A 21,041-nucleotide genomic window follows, 5' to 3' on the forward strand; every position below is an offset into this window, starting at 1 on the left:
TACACGTAGCTTCACACACGACACATAAAGTAATATCTTCAACACATAAAGTTAATATACTATGAATGGTGGGGCACTAGGGTGTGTAATGGGTCAGGAGCGGCTTAGGAGTACAAGTGCAGAGTTCATTGACAGTGGCGTCAGAGATAGACAGGTCAGTGAAAATGGCAATTGGAATGCTGGCCACTGAGTATAGGAATTGGGACATGATGTTGCAGTTGTATGAGTCATTTGTGAGGCTGCACTTGGAGTACTATGTGCAGTTTTGGTCATCTAAAAGTTCTCATTAAACTGGAAAGCATGCATTAATGATTTACAAGGCTGTCGCCAGGATTTGAGAGCCTGAGCAATAGGAGAGATTGGCCAGGTTAGGTTTTTATTCCTTGGAATGTAGGACCTTATAAAACTTGTCCTGTACGCCGTTTTCAAACTCTACCTCCCTCAGCTTAAGTACATGTCCTCTAGTGCTTGACATTTCTACCCTGGGGAAGAAAACTTTGTAATTATATGCCTTATGTATGTATCTCATAATTTTATAAACTTCTGTCTGATCTTTCCTCAACCTTTGACGCTCCTGAAAAAAAATTTCCGGTTTGTCCAAACTGTCTGTAAGGCCAATTCCCTCAAATACAGGAAGCATCCTGGTGAACTTTTTCTGTGCCTTCTCTGAAGCCTCCACATTGTACCCATTACTCTAAATACAGCCTAACCAAAATTTTATAAAGCTGCTGTATGACTTCCTGACTTTTATACTCAGCACCTCAACCACTGAAGGCAAGCAGGTCACATGCCTTCATCTCCCTCTTTGTATGGGTTAGGATAAACAGATTTTTGCTCCACATTCAAGTCGAAGGTTAAAGTGAATAGGCAGGAGAGCAGAACTGAAGCCAAGTTCATATCTGTCATGATCTCAATATTGATGGAACAACTTCTCCTAATCCTTTCTCCTACATGCTAATGTTTATGCTCCCTCCTAATGTGGAGATTTATTGTAGATTTTCCTCCTCCTTGGCTCCAACAGTTTTCAGATTAGCTTTAGTTGTCACATGTAGAACAAAATATACGGTGAAATTCGCTGTTTGTCGTCAACAACCAAAAGGGTCCAAGGTTATGCGGGGCAGCCTGCAAGTGTCGCCATGCTTCTGGCACCGACAAAGCATGCCCACAACTTACTAACAAATCAACACATATAAAATGCTGGAGGAGCTCAGAAAGTCAGGCGGCGTCTATGGAAATGAATAAACAGTCAACATTTCAGGCCAGGACCCATCTTCAGGACTAACTCAAAGCGGCACGTCTTTGGAATGTGGGAGGAAACGGAAATTCCTGGAGGAAACCCTGCACTCATGGAAAGACTGGTCACACTGCTTATGGGCAGTGGCAGGAATTGAATCCGGATCTCACAGCTGGTGCTGTAGGGTGTTAACACTAACCATGCCATCCCACTGAATAGTTATCCATTCCCTTTCCAGACCAGATGGATGGTCTTGGCCAAAAACGTCGACTGATTATTCATCTCCATAGACGCTGCCTGACCTGCTGTGGTCCTCCAGCATTTTGTGTGTGTTGCTCTGGATTTTCAGCATCTGCAGAATCTCTTGTGTTTATTATGGTAAAGGTGCAGGCACGTGGAACTGAAGCCAAGTTCAGACTATAAGACCTGGCTTCATGGTGTACTACCAATAGTCACTGTCTCATAAACGATGGGTTGGTCAACCAGGAGAAAGATGGTGACACTGGTGCTGACCCAGGGTCCAGACCTGAAACATCAACCATCCCTCTGCCTCCATAGATGCTGCTTAGCCTGTTGTGTCTTAATAACAATTTGGTTTTCGCTCCAGATTGCAGCATCTCCAGTCTCTTGTATCTTCAAAGATGAATCTTTGGAACTATCTACCCTAGAGATTTATGTAGGCTGGGTTGCCAAGTATATTCAAGGAAAATTGGTATTAATATTACTTTATTATTAGACCATAAGACCATAAGACATTCGAGCAGAATTAGGCCATTTGGCCCATCGAGCCTGCTCTACCATTTCATTAGGGCTGATCCATTTCCCTCTCTGCGCCAATCTCTTGCCTTCTCCCTGTATCCCTTCTTGCCCTGACCAATCAAAAATCTATCAATCCCTGTCTTAAAGATACCCAATCACTTGCCCTCCACAGTCAGTTATGGCATTGAATTCCACAGACTCGTCACTCTTTGGCAAAAGAATTTCCTCCTCATCTCCATTCTAAAAGGATGCCCATCTATTCTGAGTCTGTGTCCTCTTGTCTTAGACTCTCCCGCTATAGGAAGCATCCTCTTCACATCCACTTTATCAAGGCCTTTCAACATTTGATAGTTTTCAATGAGGTCACCCTTCATTCTTCTGTATTACGGTGATTGGAGGCCCAGAGCTATCGAATGCCCCTCATATGATAAGCTTCGCAATCCCGGAATCATTTTTGTGAACCTCCTTTGAACCCTCTCCAATGCCAGCACATCCTTTTGTCCTGTTTTCTAACAAAGGAATGTGGAGATTTATTGTAGAATCTTCCTGCTTTTTGTCCCCAACATGTTTTGGCCTCTGGTGAGATTTGGTAGTGCTGTTTTCTTGTCTGCTTATCAACAAGGAATCCATATCAGAATCACCAGTCCTGATGAAGGGTCTCACCTCTTTTTTGCTCTCCGTAGATGCTGCCTGACCTACTGAGTTCTTCCAGCATTTTCTGTGTGTTATATCAGAAATTTTCCACTTTGTGTTTTCCAGGCTTCAGCCGAGCTGCCTTGCCTTTTGGCCTGGTCAGGCGAGAACTGTCCTGTGAGGGTTACCCTATCGACCTTCGTTGTCCCGGGAGCGATGTCATCGTGATCGAGAGCGCCAACTACGGACGGACAGACAACAAGATCTGCGATGCTGACCTCTTCCAAATGGAAAATGTGGAGTGTTACCTCCCGGACGCTTTCAAGATCATGACGCAGAGGTAAGGTTTAGTCACTCAGCGTGTCGCTCAGACTGCCGTTTGGTATCCATGATGCATATGGAGAAAGTGTACAATAAAAGTCAGGACTGTTAACAGCATTAATGCGCGGAAAGATCTTGAGATTGTTGATTTCTAATGTTTTTGATCCAAGGTTCTTTTGGAAGTCAAGAAAGGAGCCAAAATCTTGCTGCTTCATGATTATTTTATTAGGTATTAATGGAACAAAGTGACTTCAATATGAACAGTGATACCGATCTAGGAAGGGAAGGGACAGAAGGCGACGGCACAGCATGGGCGGCTCTTTTGATACCCCATAGATAAGAAATTTTCCATACAAATTTTTCGATAAGAGTTAACCAATAAGATAGCCCCTGTTCAAATAGTGCTACACTAAAGAAGCTTCCAGAATCATACAAACATAACCACCAGTGGACGCAGTGAAGAAATGCATATATGTATTGTAACCACTTAGGGGACTCACTGAACAACTGTATATTCATACTGTGACCACTAGGGGACACACCAAGCAACTGCATATACATACTGTGACCACCAGGGGGCACACTCAGCAATTGCATGTACATACTGTGACCACTGGGAAACATACTAAACAGTTACACATCTATAGGTAGTTGTCAAAAATACAAGCGGCTAATTAATTGTTAAGCTGCAAAGAAAATGACAATTGAACAGTCTACTCCAAAGGGGTCTAAGTTCACAGCTCTCTGAAAGTGACCATGCAAGGAGACAAGGTGGCAAAGAAGACATTTGGCCTACTTGCCTGCATTGGATGGAGTGTTGAGTCTATGAGCAGGAAGTCATGTTGGAGATATGTAAAGCTTTGGTTAGACTGCACTTGTGTGCAATTCTGGTCACCGCATCACAGGAGGGATGTGGAAACCTTGTAAAGGGTGCAGAAGAGATTTACCAGGATGCTGACTGGATATTTGAGGATACGAACTAAAAGTAGAGGTTTGACAAACTTGGGTTGTTTTCCCTGGAGTATCGGAAGCTGAGGGGAGACCAAATAGAACATAAAACATAGAACAATACAGCACAGTATAAGCCTCTTGGCCCACAAGGTTGTGCCAACTTGACTTTTAACCAAGGCCACTGGTGGCATAGTGGCATCTGCACCAGAATTCAAAGCGAGTGTTCCCACGTTCAAATCCGGCTGGCTCCTTACACCCTTTTTATCCGTGCTGAGTTGAGTGTCGAGCCAGGAACTCGGCTTTGTAAAAACACAACAAAAATGCTAAAGAAACAGCAAGGTTGCCACCCGATATGCCACAAGGCGCAGAAAGGAACAACAATAATGTTTATCCTAGAAGCTTATACAATGCTGAGAGGCCATTATCATTAGTTAGAAATGTCAACTACTAAAAGACTTTGAAAGTGATATTTGGGACAAGTTTTTTTTACATAGTGAGTGGTGACTGCCTGGAATGAGCTGCCAGGTGTAGCATTGGAACCATTTACAGGAGTGGCAATTAAGAGGCAGTTAGATAGGCAATGATAAAGATTAGCTTTATTTGCCACATCTACATCGAACTTAGTATCAAAATACATCTAGGACACCACATACAACCTGGTGACTCATTTTCTTGTGGCATACTCAATAAATTGACAGAATAATAACCAAAATTAACAGTGATTGCCACATCCCCTTCATGAAAAGTCTGTACTTAAAGGCTTTGAGCTGAGCACTCAATGCTCAATCATAGGAGCTTCTAGTGTTTGCGATTTTGCCTTTGAATTTTGTTTCTGTTGTATTGTTTATTTTGACTCTGAGTTAATCTTAGACCTCACTCTGCACTTGGGTTCACTGTCATCCATAGCTCTCTCATTACTAAAGGATGTACTAGCATTAGAGTGGAGGTTTATGAAAATGATCCTGGAATGAAAGGGTTAATGTGTGAGGCTTGAGCTCATTGAAGTTTAGAAGAACGAGAGGGCATCTCATTGAAGCCCATCAAACACTGAAAGGCTTAGATAGAGTGAAGGTGCAGTGAATGTTTGCAGTAATGGAAAATTCTAGGCCTTGAGGGCACATCCTCAAAATACAGGGACATCCCATTAGAATGAGATGAGGACGAATTTCTTCAGCTTCAGGGTGGTGAATCTGTGGAATTCATTACCACAGACAGCTGTGGGGGCCAAGTCGAGGAGAGGTTGATAGATTCTTGATTACTAAGGTTACAGGAATAAGGCAGGAGCGTAAGGTTGAGACGAATCATAAGTCAACCGTGGTGGAATGGCAGAGCAGAATCGATGGGCCAAATGGTCCAATGCCCCCTCATATGCCTTATGGTCCTAAAGTCTTCTATACTCTGAGGCAACTCTGGCATTTTGAGCGATTCTTGTGCACAAAATGGCTCCTGTCCTAATGGAAAACAGAACAGAATGTCAATTATGCTTTGTGGATTCTCTGGGTTCCTGAGGTCATAAAAGGTGCTATATTTATTAAGATTTAGATCCAGTTCTGATAGAATTGAGCAGTTGATGAATTAAATGAGCTATTGATTTTTTTGTTAAATGAACTCAGACAGTCATTTCAAAGTGTGGCAAGGAAATACTTGGTGAATTGGATTTTTAATTATTTACAACTTTTTTTTTCTTTTTGTTGCTTTTCCAAAGATAATTCTCTGTTTTATTTATCAATGTTTTGAGTGTCTAAGCAAATGGGAGAAGAGGCTCTCCCTTTTCTTCATACAGTCTTCTGTTCTACAGCCTGCAGGATTTAGAACCCAGAAGGCATCCCTCTTTCCGGTACCCCTGAGAGCACCAGTTCAGTGTCAGGACTGCCCGACCGGTGAGAGCACAGCAGTGTGAGCCTCTCGTGCCCTGTATCCTGATAGTCTAAAGGCTCTCAAGACATCTTCGTACATCTGCATGGTGTGTTCCTAGGATCCTTTAAAATCTGAACCCGTATTTGCATATTGCCTTTTGCAAATACACAGCCGTCTTTGGATGGGTCTAAATTCACACCAGACCGTGTAAGGAATTGTGAGAAAGGGGTCCCTTCCCCTGTACATTGGGGACCTAGGGTAGAAGGTGACGCACAGAGCTCTGCAAGGTATTTTTGTGTCAGTTCACTGACTGGCCTGCTGCATGTTCTTTTTTTGTGGCCCGGAGGAGCCGACGTGCCACATCGACATGGAGTGTGAGAGAGTGCAGCCTCTATTTGACTACCTGCAGGGGCTGCTCCTCAAGTTCTGGCTGCAGCTCAGTGTCACGCTCCTGACCAGCTGATACAGAGGAGGGAGGGGGCGCTCAGGACATCTCCTGGTCGGCATGCTCTTGGGTCTGCCTCTTTCAGGGAACTGTTCAACCACACTCCCAAGGCTCCTGTCATTTTCCGTGTAAGTCCTGCCCCGGTTAAACTATCCAAAAAAAACTACCCCCTTTGCACTTGTCTAATTAAAATTCCATCTGCTATCCCATTTTCACAGTTGATCCAGATCCTGCTGTAACCTTAGGCAATCCTCTGATAGATGGGATGAATGACCCTTGCAAGGATTCTGTAACACTTCACCTGTGAGTCGACTGGGGTGATATACTGCGTCCGGTGCTCCCAATGTGGCCTTCTATATATTGGCGAGACCCGACGCAGACTGGGAGATTGTTTTGCTGAACACCTACACTCTGTCCGCCAGAGAAAGCAGGATCTCCCAGTGGCCACACATCTTAATTCCACATCCCATTCCCATTCTGATATGTCTATCCACAGCCTCCTCTACTGTAAAGATGAAGCCACACTCAGGTTGGAGGAACAACACCTTATATTCCGTCTGGGTAGCCTCCAACCTGATGGCATGAACATTGACTTCCCTAACTTCCGTTAATGCCTCACCTCCCCCTCGTACCCCATCCGTTATTTATTTATATACACACATTCTTTCTCTCTCTCTCCTTTTTCTCCCTCTGTCCCTCTGACTATACCCCTTGCCCATCCTCTGGGGTTTCCCCTCCTCCCCCTTTTCCTTCTCCCTGGGTCTCCTGTCCCATGATCCTCTCATATCCCTTTTGCCAATCAACTGTCCAGCTCTTGGCTCCATTCCTCCCTCTCCTGTCTTCTCCTATCATTTTGGATCTCCCACTCACCCTCCCACTTTCAAATCTCTTACTAGCTGTTCCTTCAGTTAGTCCTGACAAAGGGTCTCGGCCCGAAATGTCGACTGTACCTCTTCCTAGAGATGCTGCTTGGCCTGCTACATTCACCAGCAACTTTGATGTGTGTTGCTTGAATTTCCAGCATCTGCAGATTTCCTCGTGTTTGCTTTTTTAAGGATTCTGTAATATTGCTTAATGGCACAAAGCATCTGTGTCAGTAGACTCCCCCTCCAATGAACAGCAGGCAGGCAAATTCAGTAGAAGAGGCCACCATGCTGACTTGCGAAAATTACCTCAGTTTGAAAGATTCAACAGCTTGAAGTGATCTTCCAAAATTATAAGGAAGGAATATTTAAGGAGAATGATGTCTGCAGTTCTGGTCACCTACCAATATGAAAGATATCAATAAGATCGGAACAGTGTGGAGAAAGTTTCATAGGATATTGTTGGTACTTGAGAATCTGAATTATAGAGAAATGTTGAATAGTTTAGGACTTTACTCCCTGGAGCGTAGAAGAATGAGAGGAGATTTGATAGAGATATACAAAATGATGAGATGTATAGATAGAGTAAATTTAAACAGGCTTTTACCATTGAGGTTGGGTGAGACTACAACTAGACGTCATGGGTTAAGGGTGAAAGGTGAAATGTTTAAGTTCAACCCAAAGTGGAATTTCCTTACTTAGAACGTGGTGAGAGTATGGAACGAGCTACCAACAGAAGTGGTGGATACGGGTTTGATTTCAATATTAAAGGGAAGTTTGGATAGGTACAGTACATCAATGGGGGGGCGGGTTGTGTATGGAGGGCTATGGTCCAGGAACAGCTCAATAGACTAGGCAGAATAACAGTTTGGCATGAACTAAATGGGCCGAAGGTTCTGTTTCTGTGCTGTAGTGTTCGATGCTTTCTATGACTATGAGAAGCACCATAAGATTCGCTAATTAAAATTTATGCACTGTTAAGCTGTGGCAGCAGAGAACAGTTTTTTATGGAGTCCGATGGAACTCTGCCATCTCTCTCCAGAGGATATCAATGCCTGTCAAGCAACAGAAACTTACATCTTTTCTTTTTTCGATTTTGGTGCAAGGATCCTTTTACTGTGGCTGAACATGAAGGAATGAATTTAGAATGTGTGTCTGGATGCAAATTGGCACCGGCCACAGAGAATCTGTGTCTGCCATGTTCACTGACGGCTCTGGAACAGGCAGCCACACAATGGCAGCATTCGCTGGTGGTTTGAGGCTTTTCCCTCTGCCTGGGTAGCTGTATTTTACCAGATGTCAGTGGGGCGCAGGAGTGAAGCCATGGTGGACAGTCCACCTTCCTTATCTTGCACTGTACTGCTGCCACAAAACAGCAGATACCATGATATAAGGTAGCAGGAACATCAATTTCTCTAGCTTCTGGAAACAACCATCCTCTGTTTTCCAACCCTCCTTGTCTTGTTTTCACTAATTCTGGAGACCCTCTCAGCCATTCTCTTACACAGCCTTCACCTACACCTTCCTCCTCTGCATCCCCACCTCCTTCCCTTTCTCCCGTGATTCTTCTTCAGCCATTTACCTCTTCCACCCACCCCCTCCCAGCTTCCTTTATCTCAGCCCTTGGCACCTGAGCTTCAATTGTAAGAATGAGGAATGCAAGGGGAGGGACGGTAGAATAATGCTTGACAGTGTCAGCGGCCAGCGTTGCTGTCTGTAAGGAGTTCGTGCCTTTACCACGAGGGTTCTCTCCGGCTGCTCTGGTTTCATCCCCACTTTCCAAGCACTAGTGAGTTGTGAACATGCTTTGTTGACGCCGGAGGCATATTGACCCCAGCACATCATCAGACTGTGCTGGTCATCGATGCAAAATGACACATCTCACATTGCGTTTCGATGCATTTACTTGTGACAAGTAAAACTAATCTCACTTGTGATTTTCACCTCCTTCTCGGCCAAGTGCAACACCAGAGGACAAAATTCTAAAAAAAAAAGCTGAAGATCCTGGAAAATCTGAGTTTAAATCAGAAATTACCAAAAAAAAAATCACAGACAATAGAGAAACAGATCCTAGACCCTTTATCAGATCTTGGAAAGAGAGAGAGCTCTTGGAGTTTATAGAGATAAAACAAATGAGGGACTGAGAACCCACCCACCGCGTTTAGGGTCCCAATTGATACACTGCATGATCAATTGGCTGCATGTGTGCTTGCCACAGTCTCACAATCGATCCAATGCAGTTCCTGTTTATTATTGTCACATGTACTGAGATTTACCAGAATATTACCTACATTTGGGGGCCTAAGTTACAAGAAGAGGTTGCTTCAAGTTGGACTTTAATTCCCTGGAATTTAGGAGATTAAGGGATGACCTGATAGAGTCATCGGGCCCTCTATATGTGGAGGGCTCTCACTGTTTTGGCGTAGGCATTCAAATGCACGTGTTTTCATTTCGACGGGCCTGGTTTGTCGGTCCCACATAGTAAGTTGTCCAGTGTGTACTGCTACTTACACGATTCAGTAAAAACGTTTAATCATACCACTCCATTGTCATTCTGGCTCCAAGCATACGTAACAAAACCAATTCCAATTACCTCCACCACACCTAAAAGGATTCAAAGTTCATTTACTATCAAAGTGCGTATGTAGTATACAACCCTGTTTGTCTCTCCACCAACAGCCATGAAACAAAGAAAGCCAATCAAAGAAAATCATCGACCCCCCCTCCATACCCCCGCCCCGTGCAAACGGTAGCAAAAAGAATGAGTGAAGACACAGAATATAAAACACAAGAATGAAAGACTCCATATTCAATTCAGCTCAGTGTTCATTATCTGTAGGTCACCCCAGAAACCACATCACAATGTTCACACACTCCGTTAATCTGTCATGATTTTCTCCCTCGTTTATTTTATCCCCAAGAACTGCAGGAGCTCTTGGTGTTTCCAAGATCTGATAAGATCATGAGGGTGACAGCACGTAGCCTTTTCTCAGGAAGGGGGTGTTAACAACAAGAGGGCAGAGTTTACGATCAGAGGTGAGACACCAGCTTCTTCACGCAGAGAGTGGTACATATTTGGATTGAACTGTCAGAAAAGAGGGAGGTGGCAGGAGACTGGGCCCGAGAGGAAAATTGGATCAGCCATGATGGAATGGCGGAGCCAACTCAATGGGCCAAGTGGCTTAATTCTGCTCCTATATCTTAGGGCCTATGGTCTTATTGAAATAGTGGTTGGCGTGGGCATCATTAGAAACACTTAAAAATCCATCTAGATAAATACATTTCGAAGACAGGTTTACAGGAATATGAGCATTTGTGGGCAGATGGGACTACAGCTCATTGGCATCACAGTTGGCTTGGATGGATTGGGGCAAAGGTGCTGTACGACTCCATGAGATACTGTCATACAAAATTTCCTTTTGCATGCCATCCATATATTTACTTATGTCCATTACGCCGCTGGCATTTAGGTCAGCAATGCAGGTCCTCCATCTCCATCTATGTAAAAGAATTCTTCATTGTTGTCTGCGCAAACAATTTTTTTCTGACCAGTCAGGGTTGTCAGCCTGAGCTGAACCCCTGAACCTGGAGGACCAGTGGACCACTCTTAGTCTGGTCTCTGCCCTTTGACATCTGTGGCACGGGTGACCCTACCATAAAGCCCTGACTCCAGCCAACATAGCTCTCCAGGTCATTGAGGTACCCAGTCCTCAAAACCCAATGACAAATTTGTGGTCCTCTTGAAGGGCCACCCACGTAAAGCACATCAAAACAAAGGTACACCAAAATATTACAGGGGAAAGGTTCCATCATGGCCTTTAGGATTGCAAAGTTGGAGAAAAAAGCTATAGATGGATGTGGGGACAAAGGACCAGTGGTTTGTAATTGGAGGGTAATGTTGATTGAGATCCACACTAGACATTGTGGGCCAAATGTTTTCTTCCTGTGCTGTTTGGTGTTCCTTTGATGGTATGATCCATCTGGGAATGGTTGGCAGGTACTTTCAGGCCCAGACCCTTCCTGACGAAGGGTCTCAGCCTGAAACGTCCACTGTACCTCTTCCCAGAGATGCTGCCTGACTTGCTGCGTTCACCAGCAACTTTGATGTGTGTTGCTTGAATTTCCAGCATCTGCAGAATTCCTCGTGTTTGGTACTTTCAACCTGTTAGGAGTAACTCTACATAAACACACAAGAGGAACACCAGGGGCCAGTTTCTATGCTGTATAACTCAACTACACTCAGACTCAGCTAGTCATTATTAACAAGCAGGATGCTAGAGGAACTCAGCAGGTCGGGCAGCATCTATGAAGGGGAATAAACTGTCGATGTTTCAGGCCGAGACCTTTCTTCAGGACTGGAAAGGAAGGGGGAAGAAGACAGAATAAGAAGGTGATGGGATGGGAAGAAGGACAAGCTGTAAGGTGATAGGTGAGACCAGGTGAAGGAGAAGGTGGGTGGATGAAATAGGAAGCTGGGAGGTGATGAGTGGAAAAGGTAAAGAGCTGAAGAAGAAGGAATCTGATAGATGAGGAGAGTGAACCATGGGAGGAGGGGCAACTGAGGGAGGTAACAGGCAGGTGAAGAGAAGAGAAGGGGCAAAAGTGGAACCAGAATGAGGAATGGAAAAAGAAAGGGGGGGGGAGATCAAAGTTCATGCCAACTGTTGGAAGCTACCCAGACAGGATTTGAGGGGTAGCTCATTTAATGGAGTAGCCGTTGCTTTTAAATTTCGCCAGCCCCCTTTCCCCCCAGTGTTGCTGCAACTCAGAGGTCAACAGGACATCCTGGTGGTGGGATGAAATCACTGCTGATCAGACGTTTGCCTCTGTCTCGTGTCTGCAGTAACTAGGTTAGTGGCAGAGCCTAACGAGGCCTTCCTCGTGCAGGTGTTTGTGATTAGCTGTGGGATTTTTAAGACAAGCACTAAGCTGAAACATATTTGAAGATTAAGATGAGAGTAATGGCTTTTATAAATATCTGTTTGTGCAGGGTTTTTATTTAGAAAGGCTGATGCAACAGATTCGAAACATTGTTGGAACACGATATGCCTGCAAGTAAGACCTTAAGACATAAGAACAGAATTCGGCCATTCGGTCCATCAAGTCTGCTCCTTGTAGCCTTTGTCTCCCTGACTAATCAAGAAACTATCAACCTCCGTTTTAAATATACTTGGCCTCCAAAACTGCCTGTGGAAATAAATTCCTCAGATTCACCACTCTCTGGTAAAAGAAATTCCTCCTCACCTCTCTTCTAAATGAACGTCCCTCTATTCTGAGGCTGTGCCCTGCTTGTCCCAGAGGAAAAGGGTGCAGCAAGGACCCATGGAGAATCCTATGGACAATGCTTTACCCTGTGGTGCCCAGGATCAGAACACTCATTCCCATGACATGAATGGAAGAGATGGGTGGCCCCCGGAAATATGACAAGCCTGTGGCAGGGGTGCTGTTTTAGATTCATAGGGTCATACAGCGTGGAAATCGCCCTTCAGCCCAATTCATCCATTCTGACCAAGGTATGAACCCATGAGCTGTACCTCACTATTCCTCTTTTGCATATTTATCAGTTTATTTTTTATTGTAACTTATAGTATTTTTATGTCATTCTGCCACAAAACGACAAGGTTTGTGACATATATCAGTGATAATAAGCCTGATTCTGATTCTGAATGCAGCAGTGGACCCGCCAGGTCAGGGGGGCACAGGGGGATTGTGGAATTGTTCCGAACTCAGGGCCAAGATCAAGGATGGTGGTAAATCTTCACAGTCTGCCAGTGTGCCACCATCTCTTTTTGTAGAATGCCCGCCCCACTGCAAGGATACACGTGGAAGAGTAGCACACACAAAATGCTGGAGGAACTTAGCAGGTCAGGCAGCGTCTAAGGGATTTTCGGGCCCCCTCTTCAGGACTGAGAAGGAAGGGGGAAGATGCCAGGCTGAAAATGTGGGGGCTTGGGGAAGAGGGAAAACTGGAGGGTGATTGGTGAAGCCAGGTGGGTGGGAAAGATAAAATACTGGAGAGGAAAGAATCTAATAGGAGTGGGGAGTGGACCGCAGGAGAGAGGGAAGGAGGAGGGGACCCAGGGGAGCTGATAGGCAGGGGAGGAGAGGTGAGAAGCCAGAGTGGGAATAGAAGGAAAGGGGAGGGGGTGGGGGGGGAATGGAGAGATAGTCTGGTTAAATCACTAATCATGCTAAATGTAAGGTCGTGACATCAAAATAGTTGCTGGTTATGACTGGAGGAGAAGCCATCTAATCTTATATCAAATCATTTTCCTTTGATTATGCACCACAGAGTCGTAGAACACTAGAGCATGGAAACAGTCCCCTCAGTCCATCTAGTTTGTGCCACACTTGTTATTCTCCGTTATTCCATTGACCTGCACCTGGACAATAGCCCTTCATATTTCACCCATCCATATACCTATCCAACTTTCTCTTAAATGTTACAATTGAACCCGCACCCCCCAGTGTTGCTGCAACTCAGAGGTCAACAGGACATCCTGGTGGTGGGATGAGATCACTGCTGATCAGACATTTGCCTATGTCTCGTGTCTGCAGTAACTAGGTTAGTGGCAGAGCCTAACGAGGCCTTCCTCGTGCAGGTGGTTGTGATTAACTATGGGATCCACACTCACACCACCCTCTGATTGAAGAACTTTCCCCCTCAGTATCCCCTTAAACATTTCACTTTCACCCTTAACCCATGACCTCTAGTTCTGCCTCAGCTGAAAAAGCCTGCTTGCATTTACCCTGTCTATGCCCCTCATGATTTTGTATACCTCTATCAAATCTCCTCTGATTCAGCTGTGCTCCAGGGAATAAAGTCCCAAGTATTCACCTGTAGTATTTCCCTATAACATAGGTCTTCAAGTCTCAGCAACATCCATCTAAATGGATGCAAACGTAGCGTCATGATTAGCACGATGCTGTTACAGCTTGGGGCATTGGAGTTCGGAGCTCAATTCAGGCGTCCTCTGTAAGCAAGTTTTATGCTCTTTCTCATGTGTGCTTGAGTTTCCTCTGGGTGCTCCAGTTTCCTCCCACGATCCAAAGGCATACCAGTTAGTAGGTTTATTGGTAATTGTAAATTGTTCTGTAATTTTATAGGCATCTGTTAGTCTCGTGAGACCATGGATTTGTGCCTCACAAGGTTGTATGGAAGACCGGCAGTTGCCCATGCTGCAAGTCTCCCCTCTCCACACCACCGATGTTGTCCAAGGGAAGGGCATTAGGACCCATACAGCTTGGCACCAGTGTCGTCGCAGAGCAATGTGTGGTTAAGTGTCTTGCTCAAGGACACACACGCTGCCTCAGCCAAGGCTCGAACTAGCGACCTTCAGATCACTAGACGAACGCCTTAATCATTTGGCCATGCGCCAACACTCCTGTAATTAGGGTAGGGTTAAATATGTGGGTTGCTGGGCAGCACAGCTTGAAGGGCCTGGCGACCTTTTTCCATGTTGTATCTCTAATTAAGTCAATAAATCATCTATGTACTCTTTCAATCTTATTGATATCTTTCCTGAAGGTAGGTAACCTACCTACCTTTTAGTGGAAACTGGGTTGCCAAAGATTTTCCACTGGCATGTCCATGTGAGATCATTTACTGGTATGGAGACCTTTCATTGTTGTCCATCCTTCGGCGGTCAACCCTTAGCAGATGATCAGTGAATGGTACACTTGTCAAGGGACCAAAATCAAATTGCAAGGAGAAAAAAGAAACCTATGGAACAATTGAGGCAGTCAGTGAGGAAGCACATCTCCTTTGACTGTGTAACGAGAGGTGCTGAAACTATAAGGTGATGGATTGCACGGATTGCAAGTGGAGACCTGAGTTCCTTCTCTCAGTTTCCCACTGGACCTGGCACAGTTGCTGTTAATATTCAGGGACCATGAACATTGTCTACAGGCAGGTAGATGCTGAAAACATCCACACAAGATTCCTGTGAGTTCAGTTTACCCCAGGATGTAAGTTCCTTGAAACTGGTTCCAATCCTGTTAAACACGGAGCGTCGGGCGATGAGGAGGATTTGAATGTTCATTCACCACCATTTTAAGTGCTCAGTGCTGACCCATACCTTTTCCCAAGCCTCAGCCTGCAGAGTTCCTCCTGTTCCTGAGCTTTTCCCTGCTTTCTCAGGCCCAAAGCCACTTAACTTTTACACTTGTAATACCCAGCACTTAATTTTTATAATGTTCCAATTAGCTATAATGAATGTTGGAATCTCCCAAGGCATTGTACTCTCCCTCTGTCCCTCTCTATCTCTATCACTATTTCTCTCTCTCTTTCTCTTCCTCTCTATCTCTCTCCCTTTCTCTGTCTCTGTCTCTCCCTCCTTCTCTTCCTCTCTTTCTCCCCCTTTCTGTCTCTGTCTATATATCTATCTCCCTTTTGTCTCCCTCTCTCTATCTCCCTCCCCCCCCCTTCTCTTCCTCTCTTTCCTTTTCTCTCTCTCGGTCTCTCTCTCTTTCTGCCACTTTCCCTCTTTCTCTTCCTCTCTCCCTCTCCCTTTTCTTTTTCTCTCACTTCCTTTTATTTTCTCTTTCTCCTTTTTCTTTGTCTTGAACATTTTTTCATTCTTCATTCCTTTCCTTTTCTCTCCTGCTCGTCCACCCTCCCTCCTTGCCTCATTTGGTTCTTTCTCTCCCACTCTATCCACTTTCTTCCCCTTTTCCCCCTCAGTCCTATTCTCAAGCTGTGACTCCTGTCTTAATGATGTGAGGGAATGTATTAGGAATTTGTTGTGATATGTTGTTCAGGACATGTCATGCAACAAAAACAACATTCAACAATTATATGAATAAAGAATTTAAAAAATATAAAGTTAATGTATGGAAATGGTATAAAATATGCATAAATAGATAAATATCATATTAACAATGTAAACAGCATTATAAAAATTAGTTTAAGGTGTTTACAGTGCAGTGATGAGGTCACTAGAGAGGGTGGGGGTGCGTAGGGAGTTAACTAGAATGGTTGATCAGATACACTGCCTAGGGTAAAGAAACTTCTAAAATGGCGAGAAGTTTTTGTTTTAAAAGCCCTATGGCGATTTCCAGAAGGGAGTTTTAGTAACAGGTATTTTGCAAGGTGGGTAAAATCTGCAATGACTTTTCCCGCCCACTTCTTTGTCCTGGACAAAGACAATTATGCAGAGACACATAATGTTTGTGTGTGTGTGATCACACATTCAGGTGCCGAGTGCAATGGGATTATGGCAAGCAGCATTGCTACTGGAAGACTCTGGGTTGGATATATGCCCGGTGGCTATGCTTTCATTCATTTGCTAATTATGGAACTCTTGGCTAAAAATACTTTCTCAGGTTGCGTGTATGATCTTAAGCCTGTTTTGCCTCTCTCTCTGCAAAGAGTCGCATAGGGGAGAGGACAAGACTATTAAAAAATGGAATGCTGAGGCTTTATGAGGCATGGGCAGACTGTACTTGGGGTATTGTGAGCAGTTTTGAGCACTTTATCCAATGTGCTGGCATTGGAGAGGGCCCAGAGGACATTCAACAGAATGATCCCAGGGATGAAAGGGTTAACATGTGATGAGGGTTTGATGGATCTGGGCTAGTACTCGCTGGAATTTAGGAGAATGAATCCTGAGTAAAGGCCTTGATCTGAAACATTGTTTGTTCCTCTCCATCGATGCTGCCTGACCTACTGAGTTCCTCCAGCATTTGGAGTGTGTTGCTCATTGTATTCTTGATGTTCTTCCTTTCTGAGCCTTGTGGCGCATCGGCTGGTAACCTCGCTGTTTCTTTAGCATTTTTGCCTGATTTTTATGAGACTGAGTTGCTAGCTCGATGCTCGACCCAGCACGGATGGAAAGTGTGGAAGGAGCCAGCCAGATTCGAACCAGGGGCCAGTCGCCTCGAAATCCAGTGCATTCACTATCTTCACTATCACCTGTATTCTGTATTCACTATCTTCTCTGTCGTCTGCATTCTGCATTCACTATCTTCAGAATCATCTGCATTCTGCAGATCACCACAGTCCTCTATTCCAGGCAACATGCCAGCAAAGATGAAGGATAGTGATAGATTCAGACAGAATGGGAAATGGCCCTTCGGCCCATTTGGCTCATGCCGACCATGATTCCAATTTAAGCTTGTGCCATTTCCTGCATTTCAGGTCAAGTGAAGTCAAGTCGCTTTTTATCGTCATTGCGACCATAAACGTCTGGTACAGTACACAGTATAAACAAAACAACATTCCTCCAGGACCGTGGTGCTACATGAAACAACACAAAACTACATTAGACTAAGTGAGACAACACAAGGCTACACTAGACTATGTAAGACAACACAAAAACTACACTAGACTACAGACCTACACAGGACTACATAAAGTGCACAAAACAGTGCAGGGCACGGTTCCTATCCCTCTGCACCTTCAGGAAAGGTTTAAACAATGTTGAAAGACAACAGAGGAAATTTACAAGGATGTAGCCGGGACTGAGGGACTTGAGTTATAAGGAAAGACTGAATGTTAGGACTTTATTTCTTGTAACATAGAAGATTGGGAGGAGATTTGATAGAGGTATGCAAAATGATGAAGGGTATACATAGCGTAAATGCAAGCAGACTTTTCCACTGAGGTTGAGTGGGACTGCAACCAGAGGTCATGGGTTAAGGGCAAAAGGTGAAAAGTTTAAGGGGAACATGAGGAAAAACATCTTTACTAAGAGGGTCATGAGAGTGTGGAAGGAGCTGCCTGTACAAATGCTGCATGCAAACTCGTTTTCAACACTTAAGAGAAGTTTGGATAGGTAAATGGATGGTAGGGTAGGGCTATGGAGGGCTATGGTCCCAGTTCAGGTCCATGGCAGCAGACAGTTTAAATGCCTCAGCATGGACTGGATGGGCTGAAAGACCTGTTTCTGTGCTGTACTTCTTCATGACTCTATGACATTACCTATCCATTTACCCGCTCAGAAATGATGTTAATGTACACTGGTGCTAGGAAGTTTGTAAACCCTGTAGTTTGCTCTGTTTCTACATATATATGACCAAAAATGTGATCAGATATTCACCCAAGTCCTAAAACTAGATAAAGACAACCCAATTAAATAAATAACATAGAAAAAACATTATACTTGTTCATTTATTTATTGAGGAAAATGATCCAGTATTATATGTATTTGTTGGAAGAAGTATGTGAACCTATAGGGTAATGTCTTCTACAAAAGCTATTTGGAGTCAGGTATTCCAGTCAATGAGATGAGATTGGAGGTGTGGATTGTAGAGGTGGCTCACCCTGTAAAAAAAGACACACGAAGTCAGGTTACTGATAGAGCTTGCTCTCCTCCAGAAAGATCTGTTTATGTGCACCATGCCTCGATCAAAACAACATTCCAAGGACCTTAGAAGAGGAATCGTAGAAATGCATGAAGCTCGAAAAGGCTATAAAAACATTTCTAAATATCTGAGTGTTTATCAGTCCACAGTAAGAGAAATTATTTACAAATAGAAGAAACTCAGTCCTGTTCTACTCTCCCTAAGAGTGAGTGTCCTGCAAAGATCACACCAACAGCACAATGTGCAATGCTCAGTGGAGGTGAAAAAGAACCCAAGGGTAACAGCAAAAGACCTGCAGAACTCTTGTGAACTTCCTAAAGTCTCTGTTCATGTGTCCACTGTAGGAAAAAACACTGAACAAGAATGGTGTTCATGGAATGGCACTACGTAGGAAACCACTGCTCTCCAAAAAAAACATTGCTGCTTGTCTCAAGTTTGCAAAAGCCCATCTGTGTATTCTACAATGCTTCTGAAACAACGTTCTGTGGACAGATGATACAGAAGTTGAACATTTTAAAAGAAATGCACATTGCTATGTTTGGAGGGAAAAGGGCAATGCACACCAACACCAAAACCTCATCCCACCTGTGAAGCATGGTGGAAGGAGCTTCATGGTTTGGGGCTGCTTTGCTACTTCAGGGCCTGGACAGCTTGCCATTGTTGAGAGAACAATGAATTCAAAATTGTATCAAGACATTTTACAGGAAAATATTAGGGTAGTAGTCATTCACCTGAAGCTTAATAGAAGTTGAATAATGCAACAAGACAATGATCCAAAAGACTAGAGCAAATCACCAACAGAATGGTTTAAGAAGAAGAAAATTTGTGTCTAGAAATGGCCAAATCCTGACCTTAATCCTATAGAAAAGTTGTGGAAGAACCTGAAGCAAGCAGTTCGTGCAAGGAAGTCCACCAACATCCCAGAGGTGAGGCATTTTGTAAGGAGGAATGGCTTAAAATTCCTCACAGCCGATGTGCAGGACTGATCAACAGTTACCAGAAAAGTCTGGTTGAAGTTATTGCTGCACAAGGGGGTCACACCAGCTAATGAAAGCAAAGATTCACATACTTTTTCCAACAAATACATGTAATATTGGATAATTTTTCTCAATAAATAAATGAACAACTATAATGTTTTTTGTGTTATTTATTTATGTACCTGACTCAACTGCTTTCTCTGGCAGCTCATTCCATATAGAACATAGAACAATACAGCCTAGGTACAGGCCCTTCAGCCCACAAATCTGTGCCAAACAAATTAAACTACTAATCAAACGACCAACTAAACCAATCCCTTTTGCTGACAAAATCTCCATTTCCTTCCATTTTCCCCACATTCATGTGCCTACCTAAACGTCTCTTGAAAGTTCCTAATGATGATGGAATTGATGGCTTTTTTTGTAAAGCTTGAAGATGATACAAAGATCGTTGGGGAGACATGTGGTTATGAGGAAGGAGGGTGGCTACAGAAGAGGTTTAGACAGATTAGGAGAATGGGAAAAGAGTGGCAGATTGAATTCAGAGTCGGGAAGTGTATGGTCATGCCTTTGATAGAAGAAATGAAAGAATTGACTATTTTCTCACTGTTACAAAAATCTGAGATGCAAAAGGATTTGGGTGTCCTTGTGCAGGATTCCCTAATGGTTAATTTGAAGGTTGAGTCTGTGGTGAGGAAGGCAAATGCAATGTTAGCATTCATTTCAAGAGGACTGGAATATAAAAGCAAGGATGTAATATTGAGACTTTATAAAGCACTGGTGAAGCCTCACTTGGAGTATTGTGAGCAGTTTTGGGCCCCTTATCTTAGAAAGGATGTGCTGAAACTCAAGAAAGTCCAAAGGGGATTCACAAAAATGATTCCAGGATTGAATGGCTTATCACACGAAGAGTGTTTGATGGCTCAGAACCTGTATTACCCAGAATTGAAAAGAATGGGGGGTGACTTAATTGAAACCTAGAAAACGGTGATAGGCCTTGATAGAATGGATGTGGAGGGGATGATTCCTATGATGGGAGTCTAAGACCGGAGGACACAGTTTCAGAATAGAGGGATGTCCTTTTAGAATAGAGATGAAGAGGAATTTCTTTCGCCAGAGAGTGGTGAATCTGTGGAATTCTTTGCTACAGGCAGCTGTTCAGGCCAAGTCTTAATGTATATTTAAGGCAGAGGTTGATGGGATCTTGATTAGTCAGGGTGTGAAAAATTATGAGGAGATGACAGGAGAATGGGTTTGAGAAGGAAGTGGATCAGCTCTAATGAAATGGCAGAGCAGACTCGATGGGCCATATAGCCTAATTTTGATTCCGTATCTTAGGGTCTTACTGTTTTATGGTATCTGCCTCTATCACCACCCTAGGCAGTGCATTCCAGGCACCCACCACTCTGTGTAAAAAACTTGTTCTTCACTATCTCCTTCAAAATTACCCCATCTCTCCTTAAATGCACGCCATCTGGTATTAGACAGTTCAACCCTGGGAAAAAAGATATTATCTGTCTACTCTATCAATGACTTTCATAATCTTATAACTATCAGATCTCACCTCAGCCCCCATCCGTTCCAGAGAAAATAACCCAAGTTTGTCCAGTCTCTGAGTGAAGAAGTATACTGACCACTCTCTTGGTGACAATGTTGTCCCTCAGTGACAGTCTTCGGTCTTGGTCAGAACAATCGCA

The 21,041-nt window shown here is 43.9% G+C and overlaps 1 protein-coding gene across 11 annotated transcripts in view; it reads left to right on the forward strand.

Annotated features, from left to right (window-relative positions):
• adgrl2a (adhesion G protein-coupled receptor L2a) overlaps window positions 1–21,041 on the forward strand; it is a 982,900-nt gene that overhangs the window by 713,540 nt on the left and 248,319 nt on the right. For all 11 annotated transcript variants that reach the window (XM_063064760.1, XM_063064761.1, XM_063064767.1 and 8 more), the window contains one exon: window positions 2,753–2,966. In XM_063064760.1, coding sequence (XP_062920830.1) covers window positions 2,753–2,966 — 214 coding nt within the window. The remainder of the gene's footprint in view (window positions 1–2,752; window positions 2,967–21,041) is intronic.

The sequence above is a fragment of the Mobula hypostoma genome, chromosome 12 (assembly GCF_963921235.1).
Source record: "Mobula hypostoma chromosome 12, sMobHyp1.1, whole genome shotgun sequence".
NCBI lineage: Eukaryota > Metazoa > Chordata > Chondrichthyes > Myliobatiformes > Myliobatidae > Mobula > Mobula hypostoma.